We start from the raw sequence: 18,368 nt of genomic DNA, 5'->3' as shown, positions 1-18,368 counted from the left end.
TGAGAATTGTTAAATGTTTCATGTAGATTATCTGTTATCTATATCAAAGACATGTCATGAATTATTTATATATACATAAATATATAACAATCAATCAAGAAATGTTTAATTTTTCGTTTAATAGGTTGAGTGTTAGGCCCTCTCTTTCACTCGAAATGGGGAATACCATTTGCCACAGACCGAACGAAATATTGTTTACTGTATCAATGTGAAATACACAGCGTAGTTCAGAAGATGACGTCATTGAAGAGAATATTTCCCATAGTAATAAAAACAAACACACAGCCACAAACGGAGAGAGAAGGTCAAAACAAAGAGCAACTGAGAGAATTTCTCAGATACCAGCTGACATTTGTGCCATCCGCCGGTTTGGTTGGCACTCCCGATCGAAACGCCCATTAGTGCGTCGAGTGTTTCATTAACAAAAGCAAGTTTATTTCGAGAATGAAGAAATAAAGATAAAGACCCAACAAGTCAACAGCAAACCATTTTGTAAACCGTAAACAAATCGCTGAACATTTGTTCACCAAACAGCGACAAATTTTGTGGTTCACGGGAAAAATCAGTTCTGGGAATTCCACAGTACAAAAGTACGTCAATAATTTTAATTTGTGCTAAGTTTTTGTGAATATTTTACACACATACAGCATATACATGTCATTCCTGTGTACGTGTGTAGATATATATGTGCCTACCTATTGAAACAGGAAAAACCTAGAGAATCTATTGTGCACGCGATAAAAACTGAATCTTTAATGAACGCTAAATATATAACAATTAAAGTGCTAATTACAAAAGTGAAATTAAATTTGTTTTGCAGAGTTTATTATACATTGAATTTTAAAATTTAATTACCCATTTGCATGTTATGGCATGATAAATACATTAGTATACTCTCTACATACATACGTAAATCCATGATATTGTAGAAACACTTATCTGCATTTAAATGAAGATTATGTATGAATGTACTCAACTTACACATTTATCAAGAAATTTGCGTGAGGTTTGTTGTGAAATGTTTTGTGTGAAATCATTTATAGAATCTATTCCTGAATTCGAGTTTACATACAGAAAAATTGACCTGACTAATCGTCTAGTTGCTATTCGCTTACAATTACAAATTACTTGTATGTGTGACTCACATATAAAATAAAGATTATATTATATTGTACTTAAAGGCTTAAGTGCTCGGCCATCAATGCGAGATTATCAGTAATTTAATTTTCGAATTATTTCATTAATGTATACAATATATATATATACATACATATGTAAATATTAATTTATATGTACATATATTTTGTTAATGAATATTGTACATGTATGTATATGTAGTTTTGAAATTTAGAAAAAAGAAAAATTTAACGATCAGCTAAAATTTTATTACATTATGTTGTTTATGATTATTGTGCTGTTTCTGTCGCGGTCAGCGTCGACAGCTCTAGCTTGGCTGCAGTCCCGAAGCCCCGTACACACATTTCTACTTATGAACATACATGTACATACAAACAAGCATACAAACAAAGCTATAACAAATCTCGCATGTCACCGGCTCAACCAGTCGCAGCTCAGCTCTGAGCCCGGTCGGTTGTCGCAACGCTTGGCAAACCACATTGAGAATTTTATTTTTTAAATTCCCAATAGACTCTTACCACAATCTATAGACATACATTTAACTACAAGTTATTGCTGTTTCGTTCATTTCTATTTTAAACCAACAAAATGCGTCGTTCAGGCGCTTTTGCTGTCATCGCTTGTGCGGCTCTGGCCCTACTAAATATGGCAGATCCGGTCAAATGTGATGGGTAAGTCCAACTCCTGTCTATCTTTGTACTAAATAAATTCAAATATATACATATTTTTGGTGTTGGCTGGTTTACCAAGGGCAAAATCATCATGAGTTTATACTAAATACGATTTTGAAAATTCATGTCATGTTTTTTATGTACAATTTAATTAATTCCATTAATATAGTTGGTAATTGGATCAGTGAAATTGACAATATGCGTAGATGATGTTATTTTAGAAACCAATTTAAGCACAACATATTTAATATTTTACAAATATGTATACTTGAAATAATAATGTTTATTTCTATAGAATTATTTAAGAGTTTGTATAGTTTTTAGCACTTCGTGACTAAGACCATATATAGTGTATGTATATTTGCTCAGATCATTAGCAGTTGCATTTTAAAAGTTCCTTTCTTTATGATAGAACAGTCGTAAAAAAAACCCCCATTACCAAATAAACAAATCACGTTTATTGTTTTTTAAATACATTTGCATGTCTAAATTATGCCTCCACAAAAACCAGCTTATAATTTGTTTATACTTATATTTTATTATCTTCAAAGTCAATGTCACACATACATACAATGAATTCCTATATAGTATTTATTAAAGAAACCTCAATTTCGCAATAACCTTAAAAATCCGACTTCGCCACTTAGTTCAGTTTCTTGAACTCTGTTTAATCCATCCGCTTTTATATATATATTATATATTACATCACCGACACTCGGAGCAGGTTTCTACAGATCAGGTTCTGAGAATATTTACCGTTAGGAATGTGCCAAAAGTGTTTTACTTTTTCTTGGAAACGAAACAATGTAAACAAAATACGTTTAATGTCAATTGATAGTGTAATCAGCTGGAATGTAAATTAGGCTACACAAATAAACTCATGTAATTATTAAATAAATCTAAGCTTATGGGTGACCTAGTATTATAACATTATGAAATCGTCGTCAATCTACACTGATTATAATTAATTTCGTTGCTCACCGCAGACAATATACAATCGTTGGACCGGGAACCATACACTCTCATCGAGATTACAATGTGGCTGTCGCCGTGCATAACACCAAGGAGCCAGTTACCTTGAAGATTGGTATTACGGGACCCTCGTACAATGAGACGCAAACGGTCGAGTTGCCAAATGCCGATGAGTTCAAGCAGATTACCTTCACGTTGCCTCCTCTTAAGTCGGGTGACTATAACTTAACCGCAGAGGGTGTCTCTGGACTTGAGTTCAAGAACTCCACGCAGCTTAGTTTGGCAGAATTCAAGCCATATGTCAAGCTACAAACCGACAAGGGCAAATATAAGCCCGGCGACACCGTCAACTACCGCGTAATCTTCCTAGATGAGAACCTTAAACCGAGTTTGGCCGAGGACGACGTAGTTGTGTGGTTCGAGGATCCGAAACGCAATCGCATCAAGGAACTTAAGCACATCAAGACGCGTGGAGGAGTCTACACCGGAAAGTTCGAGTTGTCGGAGTTTGCCCTCTTGGGCTCATGGACACTTTCGGTGCAGAATGGCGATTCATATTCGGATGAGCGTGTCTATTTTGAAGTTGAGAAGTACGTGCTCCCCAAATACACCGTCACAATGGACTCGACTAAGCATGTATCGGTGAAGGATGGTGACATGCAAGTTGTTGTAAAAGCAAAGTAAGTAACCTTGGCACATGTTTTTCCTAGGCCGAATATAACATTAATCGTTCACTCAGTTACACCTATGGCAAACCAGTAAATGGCAAAGTACTTCTCAATGTACACACAGACGAATCAAGCATGTGGTCCACCGTAAATGGCGAGTCTGTCCGCACAGACACGCCGGGGCACGCTCTCATCCGAACTGCTGACATGGTCAACGGCAAGGCGAAATTTGATATTAATGTTAAGGAATTTGCTAGTTTTTTGCCATACAAAACATCGTCGTCGTATGCAAAAATTTTGGCCACTGTTGTGGAGGACTTCACAGGTGTACAACTCAACGAAACGGGCGGCGTACAGCTTTACCCGTATCGCTACGAAATGTCCTGCGTGGATTACACTTCCTGTTATTCATTTGTAGCCGATAAAGAGCACGAGATCATTTTTAAAATCACTCTTGTTGATGGTACCCTACTTAAAGATACAAAGACCCCTGTCAAGGTAAGTTATCAATGGATTGGAAATGATTGGCTAAACAAAATATTAACATTTCAATCAAATCGCTCATCTTTAGGCAAAGTTCACCGAGGGCATTCGCCACTCCAGATATGGCGATGAATCCAAATTACCGTCGATTGAGAATAAAACGCTTGAGTTTGAGAGCCATCTTAACGAGTCCAGCTTAGCTGTATTTAAAGTCACGTTACCAGATTTACCAGATATGGAAAACTATACACGTTACTATAGCATCGAGCTACAGTTTGATGGAGAGGAGCGAGATCTGTATACAACCTATCCCTACAGGGAACCAAAGAAAATTGAACCTCTACCTCATGAAGAAGAAAAGGAGAAGGAATGGTTTAAGGTCGATGTGCAGAGACCTAAGGACAAATGGAGGTTCGATTGGTAGATCTATTTGAAAACCCTTCCTTTTAACCATTCACTTTAATTTTAGCCTCAAAATTGGAGAGGAATATCAAGTCACTTTGAACTCCAGTCGTCCCCTCAACTACTTCGTATACAACATCATCGGACGTGGAAATGTTCTACAAACGGAAAGAGTCGTACTGAGTGAGCCTCAGAAGGTCTATAACATCAGCCTGACCCCAACGTTCCTTATGTCACCTTACGGCCGCATTTATGTCTACTATGTGGATGAGACTGGCGAATTCCGCTATGCCGAGGATTCTTTCCACGCAGATGTGGAGCTGCAAAACCAGATTGAAGTAACTGCTCCGAATGAGGTCAAACCTGGCGCGGATGTTGAGCTAGAGATTAAGACAGCGCCCCAATCATTCGTTGGCTTAATGGCTGTTGATCAGAGTGTCTTGCTATTGGGAAGCAATAACGACATTAATAAGGATTCATTTGGCTGGCGCTTAGGACGGTATGACACCCATACACCATGGCAAGGAGGTTACTCCTACTATCCCGGTGAACGTAGTGGAGTTGTGACCATGACAAATGCCAACTTCTTTTATAATCGCACGGCTCCCGATTATCACATACGTAAGCTGAAAAAAAGTAAGAAGTGTGAATGAAGTTAATAAAACTCATGAATGCTTCGCTTTATTCTGCTTTAATAACCGTCTTATAATATTAATAATAATCGAATTTTATAATTTGCAGAAAACTTTGTGGGTGGAGCTATGCGAAAGACCGCACTTGTTTCGAATGACATGGCATTCAGCACTGCTGTTCCAATGAGCGCAGCAGCAGAAGGTGCCTTAGTTGGGAACGCAGGAGGGTTCGCTGCGGCGGCACCTGGCTCAGCACCAGTAGTACGAAAAAACTTTGTGGAAACCTGGCTGTTCGAAGACATTGAAAATACCAAGACAGAGATTTTTAAGTGGGTCCGAAAAATACCCGATACGATTACAAGCTGGGTACTGACAGCGTTCTCACTGCATCCCGAAAAGGGCTTGGGCGTGACCAACGACCAGCTGAAAATTAAGACTTTCCAGCCATTCTTTGTGTCCGTGCGTTTACCATACTCAGTGAAGCGTGGCGAGGTGATCAATGTGCCCGCTCTGGTGTTCAACTACCTGCCCAAGCAGTTGGACGTGGAGGTGACTCTGAGCAACGAGGATAACGAGTACGACTTTGTGGATGTTTCCAACGAGGTTCTCGGCGAACAGAAGCGCACACAGACGGTGCGCGTGGGCGCCAATTCCGCAGCCGGCGCATCCTTCCTTCTGCGTCCGAAAATCATTGGCAGCATTCTGCTCAAATTTACGGCCATTTCCCCTCTTGCCGGCGATGCGGTGCACAAGACCCTTAAAGTAGTGCCTGAAGGTGTGACGCAATATAAGAACCGGGCATTCTTCGTCAACTTGAAGGATGTGCACGAGTTCAAGGACAGCTTTGAATTGGATCTACCAGAGGAACTTGTGCCAGACTCGCAGCATGTCGAATTCGGTTTTGTTGGCGATCTGCTTGGCCCAGTCATTAAGAACCTAGAACGGTTGCTGCACTTGCCCAGCGGCTGCGGCGAGCAGACAATGTCCAGACTTGTGCCCAACTATTTGGTCTATGATTATCTGAAGTTCATGAAGAAACTAACTCCAGAATTGGAGCATCGCATAAAGCGCAATCTGGAGCAGGGATACCAAAATATGTACCACTACCGTCACAACGATGGCAGCTATAGCTCGTTTGGACCAGGCAAGTGGCGTGAGGAGGATCCAGAGCGCAACGGTTCCACCTGGTTGACGGCCTATGTACTGCGCTCATTTGGCCAGATTAGGGATTTAATAAAACTGGACGAGAAAAATCTGGAGAGTGGATATGAGTTTCTACTCAGCCGCCAGGCTGACAACGGAAGCTTCACGGAAAATGGCGAATATTTCTACGGCTCACAACGTTCGGCCCTCACGATCACCGCCAACGTACTTCTAGCTCTACTTGAGCAACAGAAGCCTAATCAAACGGCCATTGAAAAGGCAGTAGCCTATCTGAATGCCAACTCAAATGATAAGGAAGATCTATTGCCCAGGGCCATTGCCACCTACGCTTTGCAAAGGGCCAAATCTCCAGATGCCGCCAAGCATGTGGCTGCACTCAAAGCGCTTGCCAAGCACGAGGAAGATCGCACCTGGTGGACGGAAGATGAACAAAAGTTGCGCTTCGGAAAATGTGCTCGCTGGTGGTGCTGGGTGTGGAGTCATGACATTGAAATCACCTCATATGCAGTGCTCTCGCTGTTGGAATCGGGTCAGGAGACTCCCGATTCGGTGCTTAATTCGATTCGATGGCTGGTGGCACAGCGGAACAGCTTTGGTGGTTTTGCTTCTTCGCAGGATACGGTGGCTGGGCTGCAGGCCCTCATACAGTTCGCCAAGACGTCCGGCTACGAGCCAGCCAGGTGGGATGTGTTCGTTTCCAACCATGGTCAGCGGGAAAAGACTGAGAAGCTCAGCCTGACAGAAGATAACGATTTGCTACTCCAAACCGTGGAGTTCCCTCAAGGCACCAAGTCGCTGTCGTACGAGTCGAAGGGAACTGGCGCTGCTCTGCTACAAATCAGCTACCAGTACAATATTGTCGAGAAGGAGCCGAAACCTAGCTTCAAGATTCAAGCTGTTATTAAACCGGATTCGCCCCCAGCCAAGTTAGAGCTCAGCGTGTGCGTTGAATATGTAGAGGAAGGCAAGGCTAAAGCATCCAACATGGCCATACTGGAAGTCTCACTACCCTCTGGCTATACCGTAGATGAGGACAGTTTCAAGGACATACAGGACATCGAACGCGTCAGGGTAAGTCTTCAATAGTCATCATCTATCCGATGTATCGATTTTATTATTATTGTTTTGTCTTTACGCAGCTAGTAGAAACCAAGAATGAAGACTCTGTGGTGGTCATCTACTTTGAGAGTCTGCCCAAGGGAGAAATCAAGTGCCTACCGATAGAAGCGTTCAAGACTCATGCTGTCGCCAATCAGAAGCCCGCCCCGATTGTCCTCTATGATTATTACGATACGAACAAGAAGGCAACTGAATATTACCAAGTGGAATCGAAGCTTTGCGACATTTGTGAAGGAGATGAATGTTCGGCCAAATGTTAAACACCATCAAATCTAATGATGAGATATATTCCCTTTTACGACCTACGTAGAAAAAATAAATTGCTGTGATTCTAGCCTTCAATGTCTATTGATTTACTGAGTACAGTATCATATTACATTTAGAAAACAAGTAGGAAGGCTCTAGGCGAGACTGCTCTACTAGGTGATACCCTGAAGTGAGAGGATCAGTGAGAGACGGGTCAATGACCTAGAAGAGGGTCAATGACCTTGAGGAGGGGTCAATGACCTTGTGGGATAGGATATAGAGTGAGAGGAATGGAGAGGGGCAGAGTGGAAGTGGTCTTGAGGGGAATGTCGAAAAAGGGGAAAGGCGAAGGAGCGCAGACAGACAGACGGACAGGGCTCAATCGACGCAGCTCATATATATATATATATATATATATATATATATATATATATATATATATATATATAGCAAATAACCGCACAGGTGTGCTTGAATTATTTAATTTTTATTTAAAATGCAATGTCAATAATTTATGCAGGAACTAAGTTGATTTAATAAAAACTAATTCAAATAATATTCAAAATATTTTCTATATATCTAAAACTACATTTTTTCAGATATTGTATTTACTTTATATTATATTTATATTATTTATATTATATTTACTTTAAATATATGTAAAAAAAAAAAAAAAAAAAAAAAATTTCAAGCCCCAAGTTTCATAAATAAATTCATGTTTGACAAAATGAAATAGACAGAATGGCTTTAAGCTTAACTTTTGCCGACAAGCTTTCAAAGCTTGAATTGGTTAAGTGTATTTGCTAACTGTTCTAATAGCTTTCACCTCTTCTAAATGTATAAGATTTCAATTATTTAACAAAAATGTGAATAAATGTGAATATTTATAAAACTATTTTTTATTAAATAGGATAAGAAATAGAAGATAAGACATGCATTGTAATTTATTATTATTACTAATTCATTTTTTATATTCAATTTTATTGATAAGAATATAATTTTTATGAGAATAATATATCAAATAAATTAAATTTCGTTTAATATTCATTTCCAATTTATTTTCCATGTATAATATAAAAAATAAGAGCACCAGGCTGCTGGACTTTAATTAGAAAATTACTTTATATATATATATATATATATATATATATATATATATATATATATATATATATGTATGTATATATATATATATATATATATATATATATATATATATATATATATATATATATATATATATATATATATATATATATATGTATATATATATACATTATTTTCTTCATTTAATTTCTTTTGTCTCTAATAAAAATCAAAATATATCAGACTTTGGCCGAATTTCCTTAAAGGAAAAGCCCAATAAGGAAAATTGCATATTGCAGCAAAAGCAGAAAGTCAAAAGATTTCGCTGGGGAAGTCTCAGCAAATTCGACTTTGTTCCAAATTGAAAAGCGCTAATTATGCGCAAATAATAAAGCATACTTAACGCGGGACACACACACACACATTCATAAGTGGAGCAAAAGTGCGAATATTGCAAAAAAGTAAAAGCAATGCGTAAACAAAAGATATGTGGGGAAATCAGCAGCGAATATGTGTGGAATATTGGGCATAACTAGGAATTAGAAAGTTGCCAAAGAAATTTATGGCCAACAATTGTGGCCAGGTGGCAAAAGTTTTCAGTTGCAACGATAACGATAAACAAATACTGACGAAGCACATCTTATTAGTTGACTTTGAGATAACTTACAGGGGATTATATATCATATTTAATCTAACTGATCTAAGATTATATCTATCTAGTAATACTTAAGTTAGTTTTGATCAATCTTATCTTTAAATCTATTTTAAATTGATATGCTTTTGGTTGTCGATACATTAAAAAATATTCAATTCGCACATTAATATTACCTATAAAGAATTTATTATTTAATTAACTTATTGTCATTGTAAATATTTGCTAAGGTTAATTTAACGAATAACACTTGCTTGTTCCAACCATTTTTTCAGATACGTTTAAGACTTATAATTGTTACAAATAATTTTGAAAATTTTATTAAAAATATATATCTTATAATGGATTAAGATGTGGTATATACACTAATATTTCTTTGCAATTAGGGGAACACAATACAATGTATGTATTATTTCTAATTACCTACTTAGTCTTTAATTAATAAACAATTTTTGCAACTATTTTTCTAACATTAATTAATTCAAATACAACTCAATAGAAATGCTTTCTTCAATATAGTTATTTATTTATTACAACCATTTCCAACTATGTATGTAATATAAATAAATTTAATTTGGTTTCTTTTGTCCACCTTTGATGGCCCATTTTAATTTAGTTAAACAATGATTGACAGCTCTTTGATCAGTGTTTTTAATTGTAAATACCCAATTCGAATGGCAAGTGCAAGAACACGTGTCACACATGCATACAAACATATAGCAACAGCTTCGTACATCACGACACGTGCATATGAAAATGTTACGCTATGCACTTTATGAATGAAATATTTACTACTATTTTATACCCTTTGGCCAGGCACCCCCAGGACAGCAGCAGCAGCAGCAGTCGCTTTAGCAGCTGCTGTAGCAACAGCCGGTGTCAACTCCTTGGCGACTGCCCCAGCGTCGGGCTACGGACTGCGGACTACGGGCTTCGGGCAATGCCACGATTTGCGGCAGACTGCAGGACACATGCGCAGCGCCATGACCACTGACGAGTCCTTCTCGTTCCCGTTATCGTGCTCGTAGCCAGAGTCGGGGAGTCAGCGCCTGGCTGTATTTGAATTTTTGAATATGAATTTTGACACTTGATTATCAGCGGCATTTTGCATTTCGCGCAGTTCGCGGCCAGTTGTAACTGTGTGCAGACGCGTCCGGAAGCGAAAGGCGGAACAAATAAATCTACGTTAGTGCAGTGCGGAAATTCTTTGGCCATTTGGTAGTGAAAGTGATAAAGAAAATAAATACACAAAAAATATTACAAAGAGAACAAAAAATAGAAAGTTTACTTTAGAGTTTGCACTTCAAGTTTTGCATTTCGGTTGATGTGAGCCCCAGCGTGGAATATGAAAAAAGTCCTTGTTCATGTCTTGTTAATTCTACAATCTGTGTGGCCAGGGAGCACAACTTTCTCAGAATTGAACAATTGTGAGTCGAGGATGAAGTTTAGTCTTTGGAACTGAAAATGCACTTTAAACTTAAACTGCTAAAGAGTTAAGCATGTTCATGCTTGAACAAATAATTTATACTGCTAATTTAAAAAAAAAAAAAATTAAAAATCATAAACAAACGGTTTAACTAACTGAAATATAGTTTAAAATTAAATTCAATATCCGGGGCAAAAGACTAACCAAATAATTTAAAACAAACATCAAAGTTTTCTGAACTAATATCTTTTATTTATTTATTTTTATTTTTTTTTTCTGATTTATTTTTCTTTGCAAAATTGACTTGAATGCAGTTATTATCACATGTACCTAAATAATATTTCCAACAAATCGCTAACATTTTAATTATGTAGATGCTGGGAATCGCATTGAAGCACCAGAAATACAAAATGAGGTTTTGAGAACCACTCAAAAATATTAAGGAAAACCTCGATAGGTAAAATAATGAGAAAAGAGGAAGATAAACGATAAGAGAGGAAAGATATGGTGAGACAAAGAACCAAATAGACTATGATAATGGCGAAATGAGATGAATATAAGAGAGTGTAAGAAAGAGGGAGTAAAATTGCGCAATGCTGGAAGAGGAAGAGGAAGAGATAGAGACAGATGGAGAAAGAGAGAGAGATAGAGAGAAAGAGACAGATTTAGATTAAGGTAAGGAGAATGACAGATTAAGATTGAGAGAGTGAGAGAAATGAAGTGATATACAGTGATATATAAAGAGATATACAGACAAAGCGAAGGAGATAGAGATAATCAAGTGAATTGAAAGGAAATGAAAAGAAAGAGAAATATGAGGAAATAGTAAGCGAATATCTAATAGCAATATAGATACATATATACAATGAGAGAGAGGATGAAGAGAATGGTAGAAATTGAGACCCACAGATAAGGAAAAAGGCGAAGAAAATGGAGGAGAAAAAGTGCTGCATAAGTTAGTTTCTATTTTTAATTCTGCTTCACGATTTCTTCTTTTCACTCTCCACCTCAAATTACTTATGTTATGAGAAAATATTTTAAGCGAATGCAAGTAATCTAGTGTACCAAATAGATATTAAATACTTAAATATTTCTCTTATGATCCATATTATTTTCACTGCGCTCTTATTTTTATTCAAGCCCTTAGAATCTATAATTTAAAGCTCTCAAAATGCAGCACTTCAATACCATTGAAATGCCACCGCAACGCCTCGAGTCTCAATATGTAAATAACTATCTGTCTATGCAGGCTATATGTGTTATAAATACAAAATATGTCTGTCTACAGCATTTTGAGGTGTTTAGCTAATTGAGCACACTTAACTCTGCCAAAATGGCTAACGGTAAAGGCCTGCCAAGCGGTACAAACGGGCGGAAATTCAACGGTTCACTAAGTGAATAAACTGTGGCCAACATATATCGCCGCGAAGGGGCAGAGCGACGGCAACAACGACGAGCGACTTCCGCAACCCAAATCAAAAATGTGCTGAGGAAAAGGGGGAAAATTGTTGGATGAGCGCCCCAAAAAAAGAAGAAGAAGAAAAATAAAAACAATGCAATTTTACTTAGCTTGGCAGCAAGTATTGATAAATATATCAAAAATTGTTGCTTAAATCAATGTGTCAAGAGCTGGTAAATGCAAATAAATATAGAAAACATTGGCAAGCTGGGCCGACGCACGATAAGAGTGGGAAGACAGCACAAACAAAACGGAAAGGCGACATTATTTTTTCTTCTTCTTCGGTTTTTTTTTTTTTTTGTCGACTTCCTATGGCACTTTGGTAAAGATTTTTTTTCTTTTCATTACTTCTTTTCTCTGAGAGTGAGTTAGTCGGACCGACTGCAGCGCTTTTGGCAGACATTGCGTGCTGGCATATTTCGTTACGCGATTTCCATTGCCTGCATTTCACCAAAAAAAATGTCAGACAGTTGGAGTGTCTAACAGACAGGACATTCACTTTCCGTTTCAAGTTCAACGGTGTGAGATGCGTGCAGTCGTCAGTCGTACAACCTGGCCAACAAGCAGCCAGAGCTGTCTGCAGCTGTTAGCAACCTACCGGGGCGGTGCTAACTGTCATATATATACCAGATACTACATTGATAAATCGCACTGCAACAATGTGTAAATAATGTCCAATTCAGAAATGAAACTGAAAACGGACAGAAAGATAATATAAAAGAAATATACCTAACATGTTTTCAAGTTTAACGTCAGGTAGTCAAGATTAGGCAAAGTTTTGTTACTGGTATGATATAGTCAACGTCCTATTTAGACTAACAGTATTTAGTAAGGAAGAAGACATGTTAATATGAAAATTTCTGCAAAATGTTGTCCTGGACAAAAGCTGGTAGCAATGTCATAAATAGGATACAAAAATATATAAAAATATTAGAAAATATCAAAATAAAAGACTGTCCCCATATTTAAATACTTTTTTTTCACATATGCAAAATTATTTATTATATTACTGTCTCAAGTAGATATATGTGTATATAGACAGCTTTTTCCTTTTCAATATATTAAAATATAAATTTTTAAATACGTAGTACATGAAAGATTAATAAACTTTAGTGAAATTAAAAAATAAATATAAATAAATAATTAAATCAAAGACTGTTCCCATAATAAAATCATGTTTGTTAAAGAGATTCACATATACACTCCTAATCAATACGTTTACTCAATATACTGAATAGACATATGTTTTATACAAAATCTTTGGATTTCTTTCATCTTTGACATTGTGTTCCTTCGGCTAAAAAAGCCAAACCAGCAAAACATTTAGTAATCAACCAGACGTGAAGTGAAACCTCAAACTTTGCCACACACCTGTGTATGTGTGTGTGTGTGAGCTTACTTGTTCATGTGGTAAAAAGTGTTTAGACGCTGGAATGTTTCAATATGCAAACATGCAATGGCCAAATTGCAATAACAACACAAACCGAAACGTTCCAAACAATGGGCGACGTTTGCAGCGAACCCAAAACATAATCGCAAATTATAGGCTATATATGGCAGGGTACATAGGCTCCCTTGAAACTAGTTGGCCAACACATACACGCACGCACACACACACACACACACACACACACACACACACACACACACACACATAGGCAGAGTCTACAAAATGTGCAAATAAAAAGGTTGCGCACATATTCACCGTATTTTTGCATTTTTTCCAGGTATTCTCACTCTCTATCCCTCTTCTCTCCCTTTCTCTATCACTCAGTAGCTACTATTTTTTTTTCATTTTTTCGGGTTATTATTTGGTCATAATTGTAATTTAGGTATTTGCTATGTGAGGCGTCGACGAGCCGCAAAATCATGCTACTTGTTAGTGCCATGTGATGTGATTTTTTACGGCTACTAACTTTTTTTTTCTTTTGGGGGCGTGATAGTTACCATTATGGCCGGCAAGGCGACGCCACAGTTTTAAGGGTGTTCAAGCTGTCCCTTCGTAACGAGTTGAGCTTGTTACTGCTGGCTACCCTTAAATTATCAGTTAGCCTCAAATGCGACGCCAAAGTTGACGCTCTTAACTTTACATTGATAAAACAAAATTGGTTTCCAAGAATGAAATGCATTCATTTATCTAGTTATTCAATCCAATTCATAAATATGAGCTTTCATTTTGTAAATTGGATAGTAGACTTGCTTTTATTTGAATTTTTTAAATGTATAATATATATAAATATATAATATATAAAATAGTGTTTTTTAATAAACTTAAAAATTGTGATACTTTTTAATTTTAGGAAAAAGTTTTATTCAATTAAACAAAATTTAATCTGCAATAATTTAAATCTAAAATTTATAATAAAAAATTATGGCTTTTTTTTTAATATTTAGTTAAAGTACATATGCATTATTATTTTGTTTCCAAATTTGTTCTGCTGAAACAATAAAATCAAATTAAATTAATATAAAACATAAATAAATATTATTCTTAATATGCTTGCACGTAATCCCGATTAGCATTCAAAATTTTTAGCCATGTCATGGGAAATTCAATAATCAGCTGTACAAACAAAATGTAGTATAATTTTCGGCAACGCTTCATAAATAATCGTAAGGCCCAACACAAGCTGAAGTTATGAGCAGCTTATCATCTTTTTCTTTCTTGGCTAAGCGGGTCTTTTGGGTCACCCTAAAAGCTAATTTCACTAATTATTAGATTATTTGCCAGCCTCTTCACAACATCATCAAATTTATGAGCGTAACAGTAGGAAAATATAAAAACATTTACCAACAACAACATAGGGGATAATTTGCTCAGCTCAGCGGGGCATCTGGAAAAGTTTAAAGTATTTTCATTCCATTTGAAATTTTTGACATTTTGCAGACGCTCGCAGACATTTAGAAAGAAATAATAATAATAATTATCTGGCCTAATTGTGTGGATTAGAAATGACAAATGAAAAACTGTGAAAATCTTTGAGTTTCAGAATTAGAGAACAAGACGTGAACTTAAGTTCGATTTAAACTTATAAATATATATATATAAAAAAAAAATAGACTCGAACACAAATAATAATTAAATAATATTTGTATACGAATAATAAATTCTCTCAATATCGCTGCTATAGTGTAATATTTATAAGACTTTTATTATGCATAATAGAATATGTTTCACAAGTAATTGATAAGAAAACTCAACAATTTAATAATGGATTCAAATTTAGTTAGATAGATTTTTTTATTACATTATTTTTAATTATTAAATTAAATAGTAGTTGCTGTTATTTATTTAATTATTTATATTCATTAAATTATTAATTTCAATTATTTTAATTTCTATACTTACTTATTGCATTATTAAATTAAATTATTATTTCATTATTAAATGATATACTTTGAGTATTTTGTTATTATATATTTTTTTGTATATGTAATTTGATTTATTTTAATATATATTTATTTATTAATTATTATTATTATTACCTAATTAAACTAGTTTTTTTATTAATTTTTTTATTTATGTATATTTTATTTATTTATTATTATTAAATTATACAATTAATAATTATTTTTTTCTTTGCCCAGTCCAATTTAATTTACTTCATTTAATAAATATCACATTTTGGCATTTGCAAGTCTCATAAAATACGCACCGCTTACCTTTTTCGCAGCTCCGTTAATCGTGCGCCATTTAACACCCTAATGGGTGTAAGCATCGCAAAGGTCAACCAACTTCATATTAACACCCCCTTTCAAAACTCTATTTCCTTGCCAGCGGATCCCAAATTTAGTGGCCCCATAAACAATGTAACGGTACCTGTGGGACGAGACGCGCTGCTCACGTGCATCGTGCACGATCTGGTTAGCTATAAGGTGGCCTGGCTGCGCGTCGATACCCAAACCATATTGAGCATACAGAATCATGTTATCACGAAAAATCATCGCATCGGCATCTCGCACACGGAACATCGCATCTGGCAGCTGCGAATACGCGATGTACACGAATCGGATCGTGGTTGGTAAGAGCATTGAAATATATATGTACGTACATATATGTATATGTATGTGTACATATTTTACTAAATAAGTATAAATCAGGTTGGGGGCAGAAAATCTTACATAATTTAAAATATACCATTTATATAATGGTATAATCAAGTATGAGGTCTTATCGGCTCTTACTATTAATCTTACCCTCAATACTCGTACAATACTTTCACACAACTTTGTTTTTCGTTCGCGAATAAGATAAGAGTACATATATTGGTTTTACTCTTGCTGCCTATTCAGCTATATACATACATCTATAGACATATTTTCATATACATATTACCACTTATTAAGAGTAACTCAAGTAAAACTATATCTTAATAAAAAAATAGTGCAGACTTCCTCTTGAGATTTACTTAAAATTATATTATTTCGATTTGTTGATTCAAATTTTCTATTTAGAATTATTTTAAAAATCTCTGACTTCTTCTTTGAACTCTATCTTTCCTTGTCTATCACCCTACCACCCTCTCTTTCTCTAATTCTTTCTCCTCATCTCTCACCCTGTCTCGCTCTTTCTCTCTCTTCCCGCTCTCTCGCTCTCTCTTCCTGCGCTCCTTTAAGGTATATGTGCCAAATAAACACGGATCCGATGAAAAGTCAAATGGGCTACTTGGACGTGGTTGTGCCGCCGGACATTGTTGACTATCAGACCAGCCAGGATGTGGTGCGTGCCAGCGGCCAGAATGTGACGCTCACCTGCACAGCCACGGGCGTGCCACCGCCCACGATAACCTGGCGGCGCGAAGAGAACGCACCAATGCTCTGGATGCCAGACAATGTCAACGGCGACGACGACGGCGAAAAGAAAGAGAGAGAAGTCTACAGTGTGGAGTCACAAAACCTGACATTGTGGCAACTGCAACGCGAACATATGGGCGCCTATCTGTGCATCGCCTCCAATGGAGTGCCGCCAACGGTCAGCAAGCGGATAATGCTGGTGGTTAACTGTGAGCATCTGATAAGCATTTGGTGTTATTTGTGATTCTCTTAATCGTTCGATATTTGCCGCACAGTTGCGCCCACAATCTGGACGCGTTACGATACGATCTATGTGGGCGTGGGTCAGAAGCTAACGCTCGAATGCATTAGCGAATCCCAGCCAGCTTCCATTAATTTCTGGCTCAAAGATAAGGAGCTGCTGCAGGGCGGCACCTACGATGCCCGAACCGTTGATCATGTCCATCGGATTGTGATGCGGATTACAGTGCGACCTTTGACTAAGCACGATTTTGGCGAATACAAATGCATTGCAAAGAATGCATTGGGCGAGACAGAGCGCAGCATAACAGTGCATCGTGAGTAATAGAGAAAATCGACTGATATAGCTGTATTTAATATATACATATGTTTATAAAAAAAAATAAAAAAAACACAATTATTTTCAGATAAAGCCAAAAAACATGTGCAGCACTCCCATCAAACTTCATCGCGCGACAATCAGTTTATTGTCATCGAAGGTATTTTTATAAATATAAATATTAAATAAATTATTTAATTTCAATTTAATCACTTTCAGAGTATTTGGCAAATAAAGCATTCATTAGTTGCCATACAAATATTATCAGCTATGCGTGTATCATAATCGTCAATTATTTTAATAAAGTTTTGTGTTTGTAAGCAATAAAATAAAACAATAAATAAATATATATACATATATATGACTGTATATACACTTCGCGTCATCAGGTTAGCGCCCCCCCTTACACTCATTTTCTTTTACGTTTTTCTCTTTGCCTATTGCACGCAACTTCTTGGTTTTTTTTTTATTTCATTATCATCATATGAGATGTCTCTCATACCAAAAAAAACCGCGAGTGAAAACCCGTTATGTTTTATTTTCTATCCTTCTCTATTTTCGCAAAAAATGTGTGCACTTATTTTGCGTCATCAGATTAGCGCCCCCAAATGCAATTGTAATTATCTTGCTTATTTTGGCAATTACACTCACCAAATTTTTTGTGAAGCTCAAAGTATTCAATATATTTATAGTATGGGTAAAGAAACAGTTTTATCTTTGGTTGAAAATCAAAGATTGAGGCATACTTTGAATCTAGACTATGCAACCATAAAATTGCTGAAAAATCAGGAAAAAACAGAAAACTAAGTGGCAATTTTCTTACAAATAGGGAAAACTATGGAAAAAACTATATATGCGGTAATAATCAAGTGATTTCAGAAGGAAATAGAAGAGCATT

The 18,368-nt window shown here is 36.3% G+C and overlaps 2 protein-coding genes across 4 annotated transcripts; both read left to right on the top strand.

Annotated features, from left to right (window-relative positions):
• Positions 1–452: 452 nt before the first annotated feature.
• On the top strand, positions 453–7,582 carry LOC6576528 (alpha-1-macroglobulin). 3 transcript variants are annotated; one of them, XM_032728377.2, is made up of 8 exons: positions 453–590; positions 1,739–1,808; positions 2,795–3,460; positions 3,520–3,946; positions 4,020–4,342; positions 4,401–4,969; positions 5,075–7,200; positions 7,269–7,582. In XM_032728377.2, exons 2-8 carry the CDS (start codon positions 1,783–1,785, stop codon positions 7,506–7,508), a joined length of 4,377 nt encoding a protein of 1,458 aa, XP_032584268.2. In that variant the 5' UTR covers positions 453–590; positions 1,739–1,782; the 3' UTR covers positions 7,509–7,582. The 3 variants fall into 3 exon arrangements, with proteins under 3 accessions (XP_032584268.2, XP_002002517.2, XP_032584267.2); XM_002002481.4 differs by lacking the exon at positions 453–590 and having other exon boundaries at positions 1,566–1,808; positions 4,401–4,954; XM_032728376.2 differs by lacking the exon at positions 453–590 and having other exon boundaries at positions 1,566–1,808.
• A 2,774-nt stretch (positions 7,583–10,356) lies between these two features.
• LOC6576527 (neurotrimin) lies at positions 10,357–17,829 on the top strand. Its single transcript, XM_044008924.1, has 6 exons — positions 10,357–10,659; positions 15,896–16,139; positions 16,735–17,120; positions 17,187–17,468; positions 17,559–17,630; positions 17,690–17,829. Exons 1-6 carry the CDS (start codon positions 10,578–10,580, stop codon positions 17,788–17,790), a joined length of 1,167 nt encoding a protein of 388 aa, XP_043864859.1. The 5' UTR covers positions 10,357–10,577; the 3' UTR covers positions 17,791–17,829.
• Positions 17,830–18,368: the final 539 nt, after the last annotated feature.

This window comes from Drosophila mojavensis, unplaced genomic scaffold (assembly GCF_018153725.1).
Source record: "Drosophila mojavensis isolate 15081-1352.22 unplaced genomic scaffold, ASM1815372v1 contig_36, whole genome shotgun sequence".
Taxonomy (NCBI): Eukaryota; Metazoa; Arthropoda; class Insecta; order Diptera; family Drosophilidae; genus Drosophila; species Drosophila mojavensis.
This window is presented reverse-complemented; position numbering and strand designations above follow the sequence as displayed.

Excerpts from the sequence above, each read along its gene's own strand:
- LOC6576527 (XM_044008924.1), top strand. The coding sequence starts at position 10,578 with ATGAAAAAAGTCCTTGTTCATGTCTTGTTAATTCTACAATCTGTGTGG. Across the intron at positions 17,121-17,186 it reads GATAATGCTGGTGGTTAACT|TTGCGCCCACAATCTGGACG; the intron begins GTGAGCATCTGA and ends TTTGCCGCACAG. Across the intron at positions 17,469-17,558 it reads GCGCAGCATAACAGTGCATC|ATAAAGCCAAAAAACATGTG; the intron begins GTGAGTAATAGA and ends AATTATTTTCAG.
- LOC6576528 (XM_032728376.2), top strand. The coding sequence starts at position 1,726 with ATGCGTCGTTCAGGCGCTTTTGCTGTCATCGCTTGTGCGGCTCTGGCC. Across the intron at positions 3,461-3,519 it reads CAAGTTGTTGTAAAAGCAAA|TTACACCTATGGCAAACCAG; the intron begins GTAAGTAACCTT and ends TCGTTCACTCAG. Across the intron at positions 4,343-4,400 it reads AGACCTAAGGACAAATGGAG|CCTCAAAATTGGAGAGGAAT; the intron begins GTTCGATTGGTA and ends CTTTAATTTTAG.